General features: G+C 48.2%; 1 protein-coding gene across 1 annotated transcript in view; it reads left to right on the top strand.

The window, feature by feature from the left end:
* The window catches only part of EDRF1 (erythroid differentiation regulatory factor 1), a 96038-nt gene that overhangs the window by 20075 nt on the left and 57497 nt on the right, over positions 1-18466 (top strand). The window contains exons 7-11 of the mRNA XM_044296441.1: positions 2443-2564; positions 6411-6522; positions 8310-8457; positions 8547-8655; positions 17858-17969. Coding sequence (XP_044152376.1) covers positions 2443-2564; positions 6411-6522; positions 8310-8457; positions 8547-8655; positions 17858-17969 — 603 coding nt within the window. The remainder of the gene's footprint in view (positions 1-2442; positions 2565-6410; positions 6523-8309; positions 8458-8546; positions 8656-17857; positions 17970-18466) is intronic.

Here is an 18466-nt window from a genome sequence, read left to right as displayed (position 1 = left end):
ATCTTGCGGATCGTGAACCCATTCAAGTCAGTGGGTATGCACTGCGATGCGGAGTTCACACGGCCTGTGCCTGTGTTTTGCGCGTTTTGTGGCCTGCAGCATGGGCACAGTGGCCCTACAGTCATGTGAATGGGACCTATGATTGGTTCTCTGGAACTTCTACAATCACAAGAACGGAGTCCTATACCCTCTGTATAAATTCAACAGCAGGTTAGATTAGCTGTCCGGCTTTGGAACTGACAGACCCTGGGGGACTGACCTGTGTCCCTGAACATAAAACCCTCCTCCCACTTGTCCGCAGTCACTCTGCTCTGTTCCGGGTGTGTCCCTTCCCATGACCACTGTGGCCAGTCACAGGACTCACAGCAGTTTGAACACTAGTTCACAGCAGCTGAGGCCTGTTATTGGCCACAGAAGTCACAGGACCAAACCTCCTGGTTCTGTGGGACTGGAACGTCACTGTTGCAGGACTGTGGACAGGTGAATGGGGATTTTAATGTTTGTGGGCAAAGGTCATATACATCTGGATGGCGCTTACAGAAATCAATGTGCTTGCTGCTAAAACAGCCCCATCCATATGTATAAAATTTATTTTGCAGTTACAGAAATTTGTGCAACGAATATGATGTGTGAACATGCCCTAAAGGGGTTTTAAAGGGACTTTGTTATGGATTGCCTATATTCAGTAGGCAGAGGTTAGAATCTTGACACAGCCAATTATTAGAGCCTAAAGGGTTTGTCTGCTTTTTACTATTGATCACCTATCCTCAGGATAGATCATCAATATCATGTCAGCCGCGGTCCGACTCCCGGCACCCCCACCTATCAGCTGTTTGAAGAGAAGACAGCGCTGGTACGAGATCTTCCTTCTCTGCTCTGTTTACATGCTCGCTGCAGCAATTGCACTGTTCAGTGTAGTTACAAGTATGGTGTCCCCATTCACTTCTATGGGACGGCTCTGTCTGGTCAAGTGAATACTACAGAGACATCCCATAGAAGTGAATAGGGACGCCATACTTGTAACTACACTGCTCACCACTGCACTTGCTGCGGCCAGCATGTAAACAGAGCAGAGAAGGCAGATCTCGTACGAGCACCGTCTTCTCTTCAAACAGCTGATCGGCAGGAGTGCCGGGTGTCGGATCCCTGCTATATGATATGATATTGATGGCCTATCCTGAGGACAATTCATCAATAGTAAAAAGCGGACAACCCCTTTAACTCCTGCATTCTACTGACCAGAGACGTCCTGATGCATCCTGAACAGATTACTCTCCATTCAGAATGCATGGGGATAAAACTGATCAGTTCTTTTCCGATATTGAGCCCCTAGGACGGAACTCTGCCGGAAAAGAAAAACGCGTGAAAGTACCCTTACTGATCATAAAGTTATGGCATTTCCCAACTATATCCCTGTAGGGTATGTTTACATGTAACATATATCCTGCAGGTTTTCTGCCTGGGATTTGTAGAAGGAATATCCACAGCCTATTGAAGTAGCTGCAGAAATGGACACGAGATGGATGTTAAATCTGCAGCATGTCTGTTCTTTCAGGGGATTTTCGTTGCAGATTTATGTAAAGCATGTGAGGTTTGCTATGGCTCTGTAACAAAATCCCTGGCAAAATGTATTTCCTCATGTGTGGACTTGTACTAAAGCTTTAAAGGGGTTTTCGAGAGTTTTTTTTTTACTGATGGCCTATCCTCTGGAAGGCATCGGCACTCGCGGTAGCTGCTTTCTCTCCGATCATCCATACATTGTATGGTGCCTGGTATCGCGCTCAGCCCCATAGCTGCTCCTAGGCCACGTGACCGATGAAGTGACATCACTTGTCCTAGGCAAAGCTGGAGAGGGCCGCAGCGCTACTGTGAGCTCCTTTTCAAACAGGGGGGGGGGGGGGGGGTCCTGGGTGTCGGACCTCCTCCGATGAGATACTGGGGGTAGGTCATGGGTAATAAACTTTTGGAAAACCCCTTTAATGCTATAGGTGTATTATTATTACTGAGATGTGAAACTGTATCTGAAGCATCTGACTGGACTCTTCCAAAAACCAAATCTCATGTGCTTGCCCTCTTCACAGGGATATGTGCCCACTGAGCCCTCCCAACTAGTGGGGCACGTGGCCTCTTCCGCTAAAGAACACAATGTCCCCAGTTTCTTTATTGACAGGGAGAACAGTCAGGTACGAATGATCTGAAGCCACAGAGTAAACTCTGAATTCCCCAGCTCAAGAAATCATCGCTGCGTGAAAGAAATCAATGCGACATCTTTACCAATCACTGTAGTTGTAGTTGGACACATCGGTTATTATTATTTTTGCTTTCCTATCACATTTTCTTCGGTTTTATGTTAACACGAGACATTTCCATCCATTTCTTTGCTGCCCCTTTTTTTGCTCTCACCTCAGCTTGTTGAAGTTTAATCTCATTTATCTTTCCCAGGGTCTTAAAAACGATTTTGTCAGGAATATCCTTTGGACCTTTGAGGACATCCACATGCTGGTTGGCTCCAACATGCCTATTTTCGGAGGAGGACGATACCCAGCTGTCAGCCTGCGTCTACGGTAAGCTTGCAGGGCTAAAATAAATATATAATGGAACACTTGGCAACTCTCCCAGAGAAAGGGTAGATCTGCCGGGCTCCAGAAGAGGCATCAGAATCTCCCACATGCTCACCTCTGACCATTGTCTATGTCCGCTCTGTGGAGCAGGGGGACGCACCGGAATAGGGAAGAGGTGAGTTGGTGAACCCCCATGCTTGCCGGGGCATTGCGACCAGTACAGAGCTAGAATCTCCAGCGAAGCAGCGCTGCACACAGGACCTCTGGATAGGTCATCAGTATCTGATCGGTGGGGTCTGACACCCGGGACCCTTACCAATCAGCTGTTGGAGAAGACACTGTAGTCGGCAGCTTTTTCTCAGGCCAGTGATGGCTAACCTCCGGCACTCCAGATGTGGTGAAACTACGACTCCCAGCATGCTCCATTCATTTCTATAGAGTTCTGAGAACAGCCAAGCAAGTGTGCATCTTGGGAAATGTAGTTTTACCACCGCTGGAGTGCCAGAGGTTAGCCATCACAGACCTAGGCGCAGCTCGGCCCCTTAGACGTGAATGGGGCTGCGCTTTGATACCGAGCACAGCCGCTGTACAATGGATGGCGCTGTGCTTGGTGAGCACTAATTGGTCTATTAGTAATTTATTATGTTCTCTTAAAGACATCCTGGTGCATTATAGCTGTGACAATGGCTTTGACCAATCGGATTCAAAGGATCATAGGATCAGCAATTCAGCTGCGACCTTTTAAAGGATACCTAAACCTTTAAAAAAAAATAAAAAAAAAATGCAAAGGGGCAGAAGTGCTGCGCTGAGTAATTTGCCCCTTTGCCTTTTCAAGAGCGTGGAGTACAGATCCATAAGAAGTATATGGCCCTGTGCTCGAGAAGCCAAGCAGAGCTGATGAAAACTGATGTAGCAGAGCGCTCTGAGCAGCATGTCTGCCCCTTTGTGCTTATTTATTTATTTTTTGCAAAGATCTGAAGAGGTTGTCCGGAGCGCTGCCTCCTCGCCTAACAGGGTGCTGGATGTCGAACCCCCGCTGATCAGATATTGATAACCTGACTATAGGTCATCAATATATATTTCCAGAGAACCCCTTTAAGTACCCTTTAAATATTCTAAGGGTCTAGACAAGAGCTAAGCCCTTAATGAATATTCATTAGCAGCCTTTTATTATAGGAATCTGTAATGGTGTGGCCAAAGGACTACCAACATTTTGAAACTATTTCGATACCAAAGTGCCGCTTTTCTAAGTCCTTTGTAGGGTTGCACCGGGTATTGAATTATCGATACCTAATCCATACTTTTGTACTGGTATCGATTTCGATATCGGGACTTGCCTTTAACCGGTACTAGGCTGTGCTACTGTGCAGCCTAGTATCACAGAACATGGCGCGCGCTGCTCTCGGTGCGCGCCATGTTCCCTCAGCAGCACAGGGGAGAAGAAGGCACTCTCTGCCTTCCCCCTGTGCTGCTGCCACCAATGAGGAGAGAGGAGCCACTGCTCCACCAATGAAGATAACTAAACTATTAATACAAATGCAGGAGGCGAGTGCCGGCTGCAGAATCAAATAGCCGAAACTCTACCTCTATGACGGGGAGCTGCGATCAGTGGCATTTAACCCCTCAGGTGCAGCACCCGCCTCCTGTATTTGTATTAAACGTTAGTTATCTTTATTGATGGCGCAGTGCGCCCCCCAGTACTAATTCATTAGTGGCAGTGGCCACAGGGTCCCCTCCTCCTCATTGGTGTCAGTGGCAGCTTCTGATCGGAGCCCCAGCAGTGTAATCTCGAGGCTCCAATCGGTTACCATGGCAGCCAGGACGCTACTGAAGCCTTCAGTGGTAATCTCCCTGCTGCTGTGTGCACAAAACCCTGGGCAGCAGGGAGAGTGTGAGATCCTATTCACTCTAATAGATCTGTTTTAGGGTGAATAGGACAAGGAATTAAAATAAATAGTTATTAAAGGGTTTCTACCACTTCGGTGTCACATATTTAGCTGTCAGACACTAGTGATCCGCTAGTGTCTGCTCTGCCCAACCATCCTAATATAATTGCTTTTGGGGCAGCCGTTTTGATAAAAAAAGAACTTTTATAAATATGCTAATGAGCCTCTAGGTGCTATGGGGGCGTCATTAGCACCTAGAGGCTCCGTCTACCTTCAGAAACTGCCGCCGCCGAGCGCGTCTCTCCAGCCCGCCCATCTCCTCCTGAATGCGATCCTCCTTGTGAGCGTATGTATTCTGCGCATGCGCAGTGAATGTCTGACAGCTTCCCTGCTCAGACATCTCCACTGCGCCTGTTCCTCGGAGCACTATGGCGTCATCGCGCAGGCGCAGTGGAGATGTCTCAGCAAGGAAGCGGTCAGACATTCACTGCGCATGCGCAGAATACATACGCTCACAAGGAGGATCACATTCAGGAGGAGATGGGCGGGCTGGAGAGACGCGCTCGGCGGCGGCAGTTTCTGAAGGTAGACGGAGCCTCTAGGTGCTAATGACGCCCCCATAGCACCTAGAGGCTCATTAGCATATTAATAAAAGTTCTTTTTTTATCAAAACGGCTGCCCCAAAAGCAATTATATTAGGATGGTTGGCCAGAGCAGACACTAGCGGATCGCTAGTGTCTGACAGCTAAATATGTGACACCGAAGTGGTAGAAACCCTTTAAATAAAAAGTAAAAAAATAAATAAACACAGCAAAATATTAAGTATAAATCACCCCCTTTCCCAATTTTACATATAAAATATATAAACAATAAATAAACCTATTACTTATCGCCACGTCCGAAAAGTCTATATTGAACTATTTAAATATTAAAAAACGTTCCATAAAATGCAGAATGCACGCTGCTTTTTTGCCGTTCAATTTTTTTTTTTTTTGCGTGGTATAGAGTACCGCAATACTTTTTTATGGTATCGAAATCGATTCAAAATTCTGGTATGGTGACAACCCTAGTGGGTGTGTCCTTTCTGCTGCAGTTCTTTTCCTGTAACTGCCACAGCTTCTAACAGAACGTATGGCTGGTGGCAGTTCGACCAGCTCAGGAAAAGAACAAACAGCAGGTGGCGCTATACGGATACACGTTATTGAATAGCTCAGTGTTTCCCAACCAGTGTGCCTCCAGCTGTTGCAAAACTACAACTCCCAGTATGCCCGGACAGTCTTTGGTGGTGCGGGCATGCTGGGAGTTGTAGTTTTGCAACAGCTGGAGGCACACTGGTTGGGAAACACTGGAATAGCTCACTGGCTCTACAATTTTTTTTTATTACATGTATTTACAAAAGTATTCAGATCCAGGTGGTGGTTGGAATAAATGTTGAATATGTTTTGCACTATGTTTTAAATCATTTTGCACTAAAAATGTTGACATACAAACATACATTATAGAAGTGTTCAAAGGGTTGACACGTTTTAAGTGCAGGTAGTTTTCAGTATTATTATTTTTTAGAAAATTGCATTTGGTAGTTTTACATTAGTTGCAGGTCCTCCATGTGAACATTCCTCATGGCCAGAACCCTGGTGATCGTCGCCTGCAGCTTTTTCTATCCCGGGCAGACATTGAGGTTGCAGGGATGACACAATTTTACATTGATCACCAAGGGGTCGTGTCCTTACTCCAGTCACGGCAGGCTTTCTCGTGGCTACTACTTGATGAAATACTCTCAGTTTCTGCCTATTTTGCTCCCACAGCTTGAGTAAAAAAAAAAAATAGGCAAATTTCAAAAGCAAATATTTCCTGGCACAATGCTGGACCATTGTGCTGTGGCATCCTCAGGGCTATAGGTCCAGTCTTTTACTTCTTTTTTGCTTGCCACACTTTAATGTCCTCAAATTTATGTATATTTTAGGGACAACAACAAGCCAATCAATGTGCTGACGGGGATTGATTATTGGCTTGACAACCTGATCTGTAACGTCCCGGAGCTCGTCATGTGCTTCCATGTGAATGGAATTGTGCAGGTAAGGTGTGACTGTATTGTATAAGCGCATACACAAGGAAAGTGTCCTGGGTCATATCTCCCCTGACTTCCTTGACGCTCATATTGACCAGCCGTGCATGCTTCTTGTCATAGGAAAGCGGGATGGAGTGCTCACCTCTCAGGGTACGAAGGACGTGACTCCATGCGCTTGCAGTCAGAGGAAGTACACATCATGCATCCTGGATTTCAACAGTATAAGGCCCCATTCACAGGTCCGCAATTTTGTTCTGCATTTTGCGGAAAGGAATTGCGGACCCATTCATTTCTATGGGTCTGCACGATAAAAAAATATTGCGGACAAGAGTAGGCATATTCTATTAGTGCCGGCGATGTGCGGTCCACAAAATTCGGAACGCACATTGCCGGTGTCCGTGTTTTGTGGATCCGCAAAACACACTACAGACGTGTAAATGGAGCCTAAGGGCTCGTTCACACGAACGTTTTTTGTGTTCCGTATACGGGCATTTTTTATTTTTTTTGCGTTCGGTATACTGGCTGTTTTTTTGCGTTCAGTATGCGGTCTGTATAAGGAACCATTCATTACAATGGTTCTGCCAAAAAAAACGTAATGAACTCCGTATGCATTCCGTTTCCGTTTTTCTGTTCCGTTGAAAGATAGAACATGTCCCATTATTGCCCGCAAATCTCGTTCCGTGGCTCCATTCAAGTCAATGGGTCTGCAAAAAAAACTGAACACATGCGGAACGTACTCAGTATGTCCTTCCGTATCCGTTCCGTTTTTGCGGAACCAACTCCTTTAAGGCTACTTTCACACTAGCGGTTTTCTTTTCCAACATAGAGTTCCATACTAGGGGCTCAATACCGGAAAAGAACTGATCAGTTTTATCCCCATGCATTCTGAATGGAGAGCAATCCGTTCAGGATGCATCAGGACGTCTTCAGTTCAGTCTTTTTGACTGTTCAGGACGGAGATAATACCGCAGCATGCTACGGTTTTATCTCCGGCCAAAAACCCAGAACACTTGCCTGAATGCCGGATCCAGCATTTTCTTTTACACGGGAATGTATTAGTGCCGCATCCGGCATTAAAAATACCAGAATGCCGGATCCGTCACAAAAAAATGTGAGAAAAAAAGAAATGCTGCATCCGTTTTTCCAGATGACACCGGAAAGACTGACCCGGCATTTCAATGCATTTGTAAGACTGATCAGGATCCTGATCAGTCTTACTAATGCCATCAGTTGGCATACGTTTCGACGGAACTGCCTGCTGGATTCCTTTGCCGCAAGTGTGAAAGTGGCCTAAAGGAATACTTTTATATTGATGGCTTATCCTCAGGATACGTCTTCAATATCTGATCGGCAGGAGTCTGACATCCAACCCTCTCACCGGTCAGCAGCAGGTTATTGCAGAGCGGATCCCATTGAATAGGTGACGACCTCTTTTGGTTTGAGATTTGCTTTGGCAGATTTCAGAATATAGGTGCACACAAAGCACTTTCCTCAACTGTATGGACTACGTAGTGTTAATAAGAAATATTGAGCTTTACTTTGAAGGGTTTATCCCTTCAGAAAAACATTCATCTACCCTAATAAAGCATATGGATATTAATAGAGGTGGGGACCTGCGTAGGAAATTCGTAGAGTGGCTCTCGCTTTGGGATAATGTCCATTGAGCGGCTGGCATGTATTGCGGCACTTCCTCTGCAGCAGACAGCCAGTCGCTGGGGGTTTTCTGCTGAAGGACCTATGGCAAGGTGTCGGTCCTAAGGTTCTCACGGATATTTTTCTTTCTTTCCTTTGAAGAAATATGAGATGATTAAAACAGAAGATATTCCAAATCTGGATAACTCCAACTTCTCCACCAAGGTGATTAAAGACATTGCGCAGAATATTTTATCTTTTTTGAAGTCGAACTGCACAAAAGAAGGCCACACGTACTGGCTGTTCAAAGGTAATGTAGGGGTGGACTAGCTAAGGGCTTCTTCTCCCTGTTAGCGAGTTTTGTTCATTCACTTTTGCCTCTTGTGTTCTCTCGGGCAGCCAGCGGCAGTGACATTGTGAAGCTCTACGACCTCACCACTCTGTGTGAAGAGACCGAGGACAAGTACCAGAACCCCTTCACTATGCCGGTGGCCGTGCTACTCTATAAGTAAGTCCTTTACTGATTGTGTCCAATATATACGTCTGGAAGGTATTCTCATTGTTTCCTTTCACTGACAACAAGCACAGACCTTGAGCACTGCGGTTCCAGCGCTTACTAGGTCCCCACATGGGTGACCCGCCTCACCAGTGATTGGCCGAGAAGCCATCTCCAGGCATTCCCTGTGTGTCCACCCGGCACCCGGTATTGGATACTAATCGGGACCCAGGGCAGGGGATCACTGAGGAGGAGGGTGCCTTTTTTATTTTTATTCTCCCACACTTTGAGCCCTTTCTACAGAATTTTCTTCGAATGGAAAACCCAGTTTAAAGGGAACCTGTCACCTTGAAATGACTGTGCTATCTATGGAAAGCATGTAATAAAGCAGGAGGAGCTGAGCAGACTGATGTATAGTTCTGTAGGAAAAGATTCAGTATAAGGCTACTTTTACACCTTTTATTTCCGGCAGAGAACAGCCTGCTGGCATTCACCGGATCTGGTGCTGCCGGATGCAGATGGAATGTCCACCGGCCCCTTTAGGTATAATGGGGTCTGGCGGAGATCCGTACACATTCCGGCAGGCAAGAGGAGACCCGGCCTGCCACAAACCGCAGCATGCAGTGTCCGGCCGGGTCTCTGCTTGTCTGCCGGAACAGCCACACCGGAGTTTAACACCAGAGGTGTGAAGGTATCTTAAGGGATCATGCAAATGACCGTGGTTAGGAAACACGTTCTGTGTGTCGGCGGCTCCTCTAAACCAAACTGACTGTGCCATAGGAATGTATGATATAGTCATTTAGTCATTCTGTATCTGATTTGGGGACTTTTGCAGTGTACTCACATGTTATCAGTACACTGCAATATCCCCGCAGTCAGATGGCGTCTCGCTGTATCATAAATTACTATCGTACAGTCAGTTCGGGTGAGGGGAGCCTTGGCCGACACATGGACCGTGTATCCCAGGCCGATCATGGTCATGTGCATTAGACCTTACTTCTGTTTCAGTAATTTATATGCCTGCTCTTTTTATGCTTAGGAGTCAAGTGAAGAAAAAAAAAAACTAAAATGTAACTTTTAATGATGCATAATAAAATATGAATAACCCCCACAAAAAGGATGATAATTTCATCAATTATAACATATATGTCCACAGAAAAGCTAGTGTGACACGATATACTGTCAGCGATATACTGCTAACATACACAGGCATAGCTAGGGCATATTGTAGATAGCCCGCATTGTATATTTGTATGATATTACCTATTTGGTGCAGGTTCTCACGGTTCCTGTAATTTTTACGTGGTGCCACTTGATGGAATAACTCACGGTTCTTGTGGTTTGGGAGGATGACGCCCACCGGGTTATGAAGTCACCAGATAAAATGTTGTCGGGAGATGAATTGTCCCTGGGTGTCCCTTTTTGGCTATCCCTGCCTAAAAGCGGAGCACCCTCAACTACGTTGGGAAAACGAAGCGCGAATTGAGACGCAGAGTAGGTGACCACCTTGGGAATATTAGTAATCGCCGTCACAAACCTATAGCACGTCACCTTCTGGAATACCGCAACGGTGACTACAGGACTATTACATTTCAGGTAATCGAGGTAGTCCGTAGATCCCCTAGGGGTGGTGATTGGGACAAAAGGGATTCTCTGTAAAGAGGCACAGTGGATACACAGTCTAAAAACTGTGTCTCCTCTCGGCCTAAATGAACAGACATTCGTCGCCTGTTTCCTTTGAAGAAACTTTTCCCTTGCTTCTTTTCTTGCTTTGTTTAATAACTCTGTCCTCTTTTTTTCTAATTTTGTGTACACTTGTTAATCTGCCTTTTAGTATCAGACCAGAATGAGTCATATGTGTACATAATGTATCTAATGGGGTTTCTGGGCTTTATGGGTATTTATCCCTTATCCTTAGTTTATTAATCCCTTAGTCTCCCTCACTTTGTTTATTCAATTTCTGGTCAGCCTCAGTAAGCCTGCCCGAGTCCCCTCTCCCGTTTAATACTAATATTAATGTTGATTGGTATCTGCCCCAATATCACGTGTAGCAGTTCTTTAAAAATAGGGCGGTGGAACTTATGTTCGTAGTCCATTTCCATCATTCTGTGCTCCATTCCGCTTCCTGATGCGTTCCACGGACCGGAAGTGCGTTTCACCCACCGGAAGTTGTTTTTCTTTCGGTTCACACACACGGACCGACTGGTCCCTTTTATTCATAGGGATAATCCTTTCACTCACTCATCTAATTTGCCTTTGTAAAGGCAATTTTCTCGCCCAGTTTCCTTGGGGGACACAGAAGACCTTGGGTATAGCTCATCTCCATAGGAGGCGTGACACTAAGTGAAAACTGTTAAGCCCCTCCTCCACAGCTATACCCTCAGCCTGGAGAGAGAGGCTGCCAGTTTTTTGCTTAGTGTCCAAGGAGGCAAGACACTCCCTGCTCTGCAGGGCTCTTTTCTCCTTGTTTAAATTTTTGATTTTTACTTTTTTCTTTTCTTTTTGTTCCAGAACATCAGGGACAACAGAGACGCACTAGACCTCTCTGTTTCTCCCGGGGTTGAGCTGCGCCAGTGCCGGTCATCCGCACTGCTGCCTCCCCCACAGAAGGCAAGGTGGATCAGGGCAGCCCAGCTCCCCTACATCCCGCCAGCGCAAGGGTCGCCCGCACGCCAAGTCCCTCTTCCAGCGTCCTGCCACTACGGTGCCAGTAGCTGAAGGGGCGACCCTGCTGGAGTGGACCGAGGGTGAAGACGGCTGTGGTAAGAGAGTGGCTTCTCCAGCCCTACGTCCCCCACCCCCCACCCAATGGTCTCCTGCGCGCCTGAGGGGTGGGCCCCCCCCATACTGGGCCTCTGGACCCCCCCCCCATATTGGGCCTCTGGACCCCCCATACTGGGCCTCTGGACCCTTCCCCTGCTGGACCTATGCTGGCCCCTGGGGTGCCGCAGTGCGGCAATCTGCTCCCTGCCTTTTTTTCCTGGCCTTCATAGGACCAGGATACGGCGATGCAGCTAGTGGCTGTCGGCCGTCGCCTGCCTTCTCCTCACGGCCATCTCGCCTATTGGGCCTTACCGGAGTGTGCAGGACGCTGCAGTGGAGTAAGGCCTCGCCTCCGGCCAGCACTTCTAGCGGGTTCGCACTGGATCTGTTGCCGATCATGTGCATGACCCCCTTTTTTAGGCGGAATACTGCACTCTCACCGGATACGGTACTGGCTATGTGCACGACCCCCTTCTATAGGCGGAAGGCTGCACTCTCACTGATGTGCTATGTTGTACTTAGGTGCTGTGTTATTATGCTGCACTCTCACTGGTTTCGCTGCCGGCCATTTCTTAGGCGGTATGCTGCACTCTCATTGGCTTCCCTGCCGGCCTTGGGTATGCCTCCTTCCCTCAGGCAGCATACATACATCCCTCTGTCTGTGGTTGTTTCCTCGCAGGTACGTCACTGACCATGTGCGTGTGCCCAATACATGGCAGGGTGCTTTCACTCTCGCTGGATTCGCTGTCGGCCATATGCATGACCCCTCTTCCGTGGCGGTGTACCCACTCTTGCTGGATTCGCTGCCAGCCAGGGGCTTGCCTTCCTTCCTCAGGCGACATGCACGCATTCTTAGTGACTGTGTTTGTATCTCGCCAGTACGTTGCTGGCCATGTGTATGACTCCCATGCATGGCGGTGTGCTCGCACTCTCCCTGGATGAGATGCTGGCCATGTGCTTTACCTGGGCGGCATGCTACACTCTCACCGGATACATTGCTGGCCATGTGAATGGCCCTCTAACAGGGGTGGAACGCTTGCACTTCCATTGGATACGGTGCTGGCCTTGTGCGTGACCACCTCTCATTTCAAGGGCAGAATTTGACACGCTCATGAGATTCACGGCTGTCCTTATATGGCTGTGCTGGACTTGTACATGTCCCCCTTCGTTAGCAGAGTAGTTGCACTCTCGCTGAGTTCAGTGTTGGGTGCATTGTGGCACACTCACTTAATGCTGGGATACCCTGTGCTTGTTCCCCTTTCGCTAGGTGGACCTCCTGCGTTCCGGCTGGTTTATAGGGTATGTCCTGCTTCTCTGAAGTAGGTACGGCCTTAGGCATCACTTCCTTTTGGGACGGGCCTTTGCACTCTTACCGACTGCTGTTGACCTGGTACATTTCCCCCTTTCGGGGTGGACTGGTTGCGTTCCATCGCATGCTATGCTAGGTTTGTGCATAACTCCCTTTCAGGTTGCACTTGCAATTCCGTACATGCTGTGGCACTCTGGGGCGGGCCCCCCTTTTTCTAGGTGGGTTGGCCTTCCTGCTGCTTACGGGGCTGCTCGTACGTATGCCTCACCTGCTTCCTGCGGCATATCTTTGTTTCTTGGATGCGTTGCTTGCCGCAAGCCTTGCACTCGTCCCTAAGGAGTTCATTCTGTCCTCCTGACCGAACAGGTTCTATTGCTCTCTGCTGCACCGAGCTGGGTGGTGCTCATTCATTTCGTTGGCTTTTCATTCCAGGGAGTGTTCGTGGGTCCTAGATGCATGCCCATTCGTCCTTCTGCGGCATTGCTTCCCTGCGCTGGTGGTCACATGGTCGAGAGTGCTGTTGTCTGCAGCGCCTCTCGAATTCTTCGTTGGCTCTGGCAGGACTGCGGTTCCCTTGCCTGCTGCAATTTCCTCCTCTTCGGATGCAGTGTGGTATGAGTCCTTCCTCTTGGCGCCTCTACGCTTCTGTCTGATCTGCTACCAGGTTCGGGCTGCTCTTCTCGGGAAGGTCACCCGACTTCTCTTGGGTGCTCGATTACCCGGGTCCGGAGGACCTCCGCCTTGGGTTCTTCACGGTATTCGCCTTCTGCGAGGCGGTGGACCGGGCGTCTCACAGTATAGTGGGTTCTGCTTTGAGCTGTCCTATGGCTTCCCTGTTGCCCACTCCTCCTCCTTTCGGTGGGAGGGTGTTATGCCGGCCTCTGTCTCGACTGCCTTATCTCGCCGGCCTTGTTTGGCTCCCGCTCGGTACAGATCGCTCCAATGTGGCTTCCCGCCTGACTTCAGAGGCTGTTCTTCGTTGTCCTCCCTTCTGGGGAGAGCATGGTTGTTCATGTGGGTGGTTCCGGTGTTCCTTTTGGCCTCGTACTGTCTCCCTTGTTCACACTGGCTGTATTAGCTGTGTGCCTATTTACCGAGTCTACCGCGTTCTGTTCTCCCGCTGAGTGCAGATTGCGTGGCCCATTCTAAGACGATGGTCCTGCTGTAGACTTACCTTCTCGATAACTTGGGGGGACTACCTTTTCATTCCAGATTCTCCTGATCTCCCACACCGGGACGGTCCGACGTGGTTACGTCAGCATGGATTTTAGCCTGTCTTCTCCTGGCATCTGGCGGATCGTTTGGGTTCTTTCCATCTGTCCTTCTGCTTCCCCATTCGGGTGGATACGGGATAACGTTGTTCGAGGGCCGATGGGGCTATTTTTGTCGACCCTTCTGCCTGTGCTGCTGGTCTGCGCCTGATCACATTGGGTTTTCGCCCGCTTGCCAGGCGACTCTAGCGGGTTCGCTACTGTCCACTCCTGGCAGTGTTTCGTCCAGGATCTGTCGTAGGGCTTAGGTTTTTTTGTCTGGGGTTCTGTGGGAAGCTGTGCATTCCCCACTCTGAATTTCTCTCCCCATGGTTCGGTCTTTTACTTGAGGTGTCAAGTGTCGGCGCTGTTCTTCCTCTTCCAGCGTTCTCGGCCCCCTGGGCCTGCCAAGACCTTCTTCCTCGGAGTGGCTCTTTGGTTCCTCTGTGCTGTCCTTCGGTACCGCCCTGGGGACTTTATACTGAGCTCTCGGTGCTCCAATCTTGTCCTTGGAGCCGTTACAGAAGTTCTCTCTACCCCTTCTGTCCTGTTCGGTTGTGTTCCGTATCAGTCGTGTCTCTGACGGGTGCCGGAATGGTCCTTTTTTTGTTCCAAGCCTTCTGTCCTTTCCAGGGCAGGGCTGTTCTACGTTCAGTTTCTTCCTTCCTTCTGAAGGTGGTGTTTGCCTTTCGCTTCAACACCTCACCTGTTTGGGCCTTGCCGCTTTTATTTGGGGATCTCCGACTCTTGTAGCCGTTCGGCCTCTTGGGTTTCCAGGAGGTCTGTGCATAGGGTTGACTGACTCCAGGGTGGTTTTCCTCCGCTTGATCAGTTTGGCTATTGCTGAGGTTACCGCACCGAGGGCAGGTTTCTGTCTTTGGTGTCACCGTTCATTTCGCCAGAGCGGTTGGTGCCTCCTGGGCCGGAGGCATTGGGCTTCGGCCATGCATTTGGGCAAGGCGGCCACGGGTCTACCTTGCGCCTTGCCGTGTTCTACAGGGTGCATACTCTGACTTTGGCAGATGCTGCCTTGCCCCGCCTGGGGTTGCGGGCGGCGGTTCATTGATGCCTTTCGGGTGCTTCACCTTGGGCTGTGGTCCCTCCCCCTTTTGGACTGCTTTTGAACGTCCCAAGGTCTTCTGTGTCCCCCAAGGAAACTGGGCGAGAAAACGAGATTTTTGTATTACTTACCAGTAAAATCTCTTTCTCGCTCTTTCCTTGGGGGACACAGCACCCACCCATTCATTGTTTTTTCTCTGTACGGTTTCCGAGTTTTTTGTTACCCGTCGGGTTGTTGGCTTGTTGGTTCCTTGTTGGACTTTGCCTTTTCTCACTACTTGGACACGCAACTGGCAGTCTCTCTCTCCAGGCTGAGGGTATAGCTGTGGAGGAGGGGCTTAACAGTCTTCACTTAGTGTCACGCCTCCTATGGAGATGAGCTATACCCAAGGTCTTCTGTGTCCCCCAAGGAAAGAGCGAGAAAGAGATTTTACTGGTAAGTAATACAAAAATCTCGTTTTTTGTATGTTTAGCATCTATATTTTATGATCTACGCATGTATTAACACTGTGGAACGCATTTGCGTTTCATACACCGGAAGTCATGTGCAAACACAGCTATTTTACTGGGTATAAAAGAGGGGGTCTTTGGGCATGTATTTGTGCTCACTTCATCCTGGCTGCCAGTATCTTTTGACAAATTAATTTAGGGCTTTCTAGGGCATTTTTTCCAGGGTTTAGTGGGGTCGCCCCTTTCGGGGCGGGTTCTCTGCTTTTAGGCAGAGATAGCCAAAAAAAGGCACCCAATCACCACCCCTAGGGGATCTACGGACTACCTCGATTACCTGAAATGTAATAGTCCTGTAGTCACGTTTGTGGTATTCCAGAAGGTGACGTGCTATAGGTTTGTCACGGCGATTACTAATATCCCCAAGGTGGTCACCTACTCTGCGTCTCAATTCGCGCTTCGTTTTCCCAACGCAGTTGAGGGTGCTCCGCTTTTAGGTAGGGATAACCAAAAAGGGACACCCAGGGACAATTCATCTCCCGACAACATTTTCTCTGGTGACTTCATAACCCGGTGAGCGTCATCCTCCCAAACCACAAAAACCGTGAGTTATTCCATTGAGTGGCAGCACGTAAAAATTATAGGAACCATGAGAACCTGCACCAAATAGCCGGCATTGTATACTTGTATGATATTACCTATCTACAATATGCCCTAGCTATGCCTGTGTATGTTAGCAGTATATCGCTGACAGTATATCGTGTCACACTAGCTTTTCTGTGGACATGTTATAATTGATGTTTTATTATGTATCATTAAAAGTGAATTTATTTTTCTTTTCTACTTGTAAGCCAGTGTTCTATAACTCCGTTATTTATGTCTTGATTAGGAGTCCAGTGGGCGGTGCTATCAGGGATTAACGACCTTCTACATATAAAGTGTTAAATATATAACTGTTTATCACCGATTACGACCGCCCACTGGACTCCTAAGCCCAGAATAAACAGAGATTTGAATCAATAAGTTACAGGCCTAGTTCACGCAGTCAGTGGGGCTTATTTATAAAGGGACTTGCAACTAAGGCTACTTTCACACTGCTGTTTCTGGGTCCGCTTGTGAGATCCGTTTCAGGGCTCTCACAAGCGGTCCAAAACGGATCAGTTTAGCCCCAATGCGTTCTGAATGGATAAGGATCCGTTCAGAATGCATCAGTTTGGCTCCGTTCTGCCTCCATTCCGCTCTGACGATGCAGAGCCAAACGTGACAAACAATGTAAGTCAATGGAGGCGGATCCGTTTTCACTGACACAATATGGTGCAATTGAAAATGGATCCGTCCCCCATTGACTTTCAATGGTGTTCAGGACGGATCCGTTTTGACTTTGTTCATGATAATGCAAACGGATCCGTTCTGAACGGATACAAGCGTTTTCATTTTCGGTGCGCATCCGTCTGTGCAGATACCAGACGGATCCGCACCAAACGCAGGTGTGAAAGTAGCTTATGTTAGACATAAAAATAATCACAAGTCTCCTATTTGACCGGCTGGACCGGACAATATTAAGTTGCACGGCTGGTGTTGAAAAGTTTTCTCAGTGCGATGGGGGTGGACCAGGTTCGTGTCGGGGGCTGGCAAATTTACTAACATGTATGTACATGTTGGCTAAACACGACACCAGCCTTCGTGGCGTAGTTGTTCCACCATGCACACGGCGCTTCGTCATAAATCGGGCAGATCCTCCGGTAGCACAAGGGGAATCCAAGACCGGTGTGAGAAGTATCCCCCCCTCCCCTCTGTGCAGCTGACTGGTGATATATGTAAAAGCCTGTTATTATAAGAGCCTCATTTCCTGTGCAGGGAAGGTTTTATTCTCGCCCCATAGTACTGTTACGTCTGGTGTAATAAGCCTCCCGTGCAGGAACAGGTGATAATATGTCTGAATAGAACGGGGAAATTGACGTGAGTTACGGAGCGTTGCGTCTCCGTGGGACTTTAAAAGAGCCACTCAAGAATAATTAACTGCTGATGAGCGAAGTAATTAAATCCCATCCCTCAATCCCTTCTTGCTAATAATACCAATAGAAGGCTGGATCTTTTTGAACACTTCTGTGTTCGGTAATCCGTGTCACTTGTAACGTCTCCCTGAGGTGCACTTGTAAACAAAGCCGGAGTCTCCGTGGAGTTGTGCTCGGTACGATAGCATTAAATATTTTAGCATCGTGCATTAAAACTGTAAAGATTTTACGGCCTCGAAAAAAGCGAGCGCAGCAACAAAGAGACAAATGGCATCCGGGTGTGAGGGGGGTGACCTCATGTGGGCGCTGGTGGTACTGCAGGAACAATACACAGATTCTGACTCCTGATTGTTCATGTGATTTCTATATAGGGTGGCGTGTAACATGATGATGAAGAAAACCCAGAATAGAAAACATTATGGAACTATTCGCACTTTGTTGTTGAACTGTCTGAAGTTAGTGGATAAAGGAAGGCACCCACAGGTATGTTTAAATGGTATTTTATCTATTAAAGGGGTATTCCCCGGTTAGATGTTTATGGTATATTCACATATTATTCCATAAATGTAAGACACCCACACCTATGTGCAGAACAGGGGGACCCCTGACCTGCCGGGTGAAGCGGCCTCTCTATCCAGGTGGAGCATAACTGTACAAGTAGCGGTGCATGCTCTGCTCTCATCCGCTGGTATGGCAGTTACAGAACCTGTTGAGTATTCCCTTCCAGCTATTTTCCGTAGCAGTTAATAGAGAGAGCCTCGTATACGCACAGCCACCTCTCCATCCGTTTTCCACCCGGATGCAGTGACCAGCGGCCGCCTCACCGGTCGTCTTAAAGTAGGGTCTTCCAGAGGTAGGACCTGCATCTATTAGACATTTATGTTCTATCCCATGGACTATGGGGCACATTTATTAACCACCTCCCGACCACCTAACGCACGGATGCGTCCGGAAGGTGGTTGATTTACTCCTCCTGGACG

Source organism: Bufo gargarizans, chromosome 6 (assembly GCF_014858855.1).
Source record: "Bufo gargarizans isolate SCDJY-AF-19 chromosome 6, ASM1485885v1, whole genome shotgun sequence".
Lineage (NCBI taxonomy): Eukaryota > Metazoa > Chordata > Amphibia > Anura > Bufonidae > Bufo > Bufo gargarizans.
This window is presented reverse-complemented; position numbering and strand designations above follow the sequence as displayed.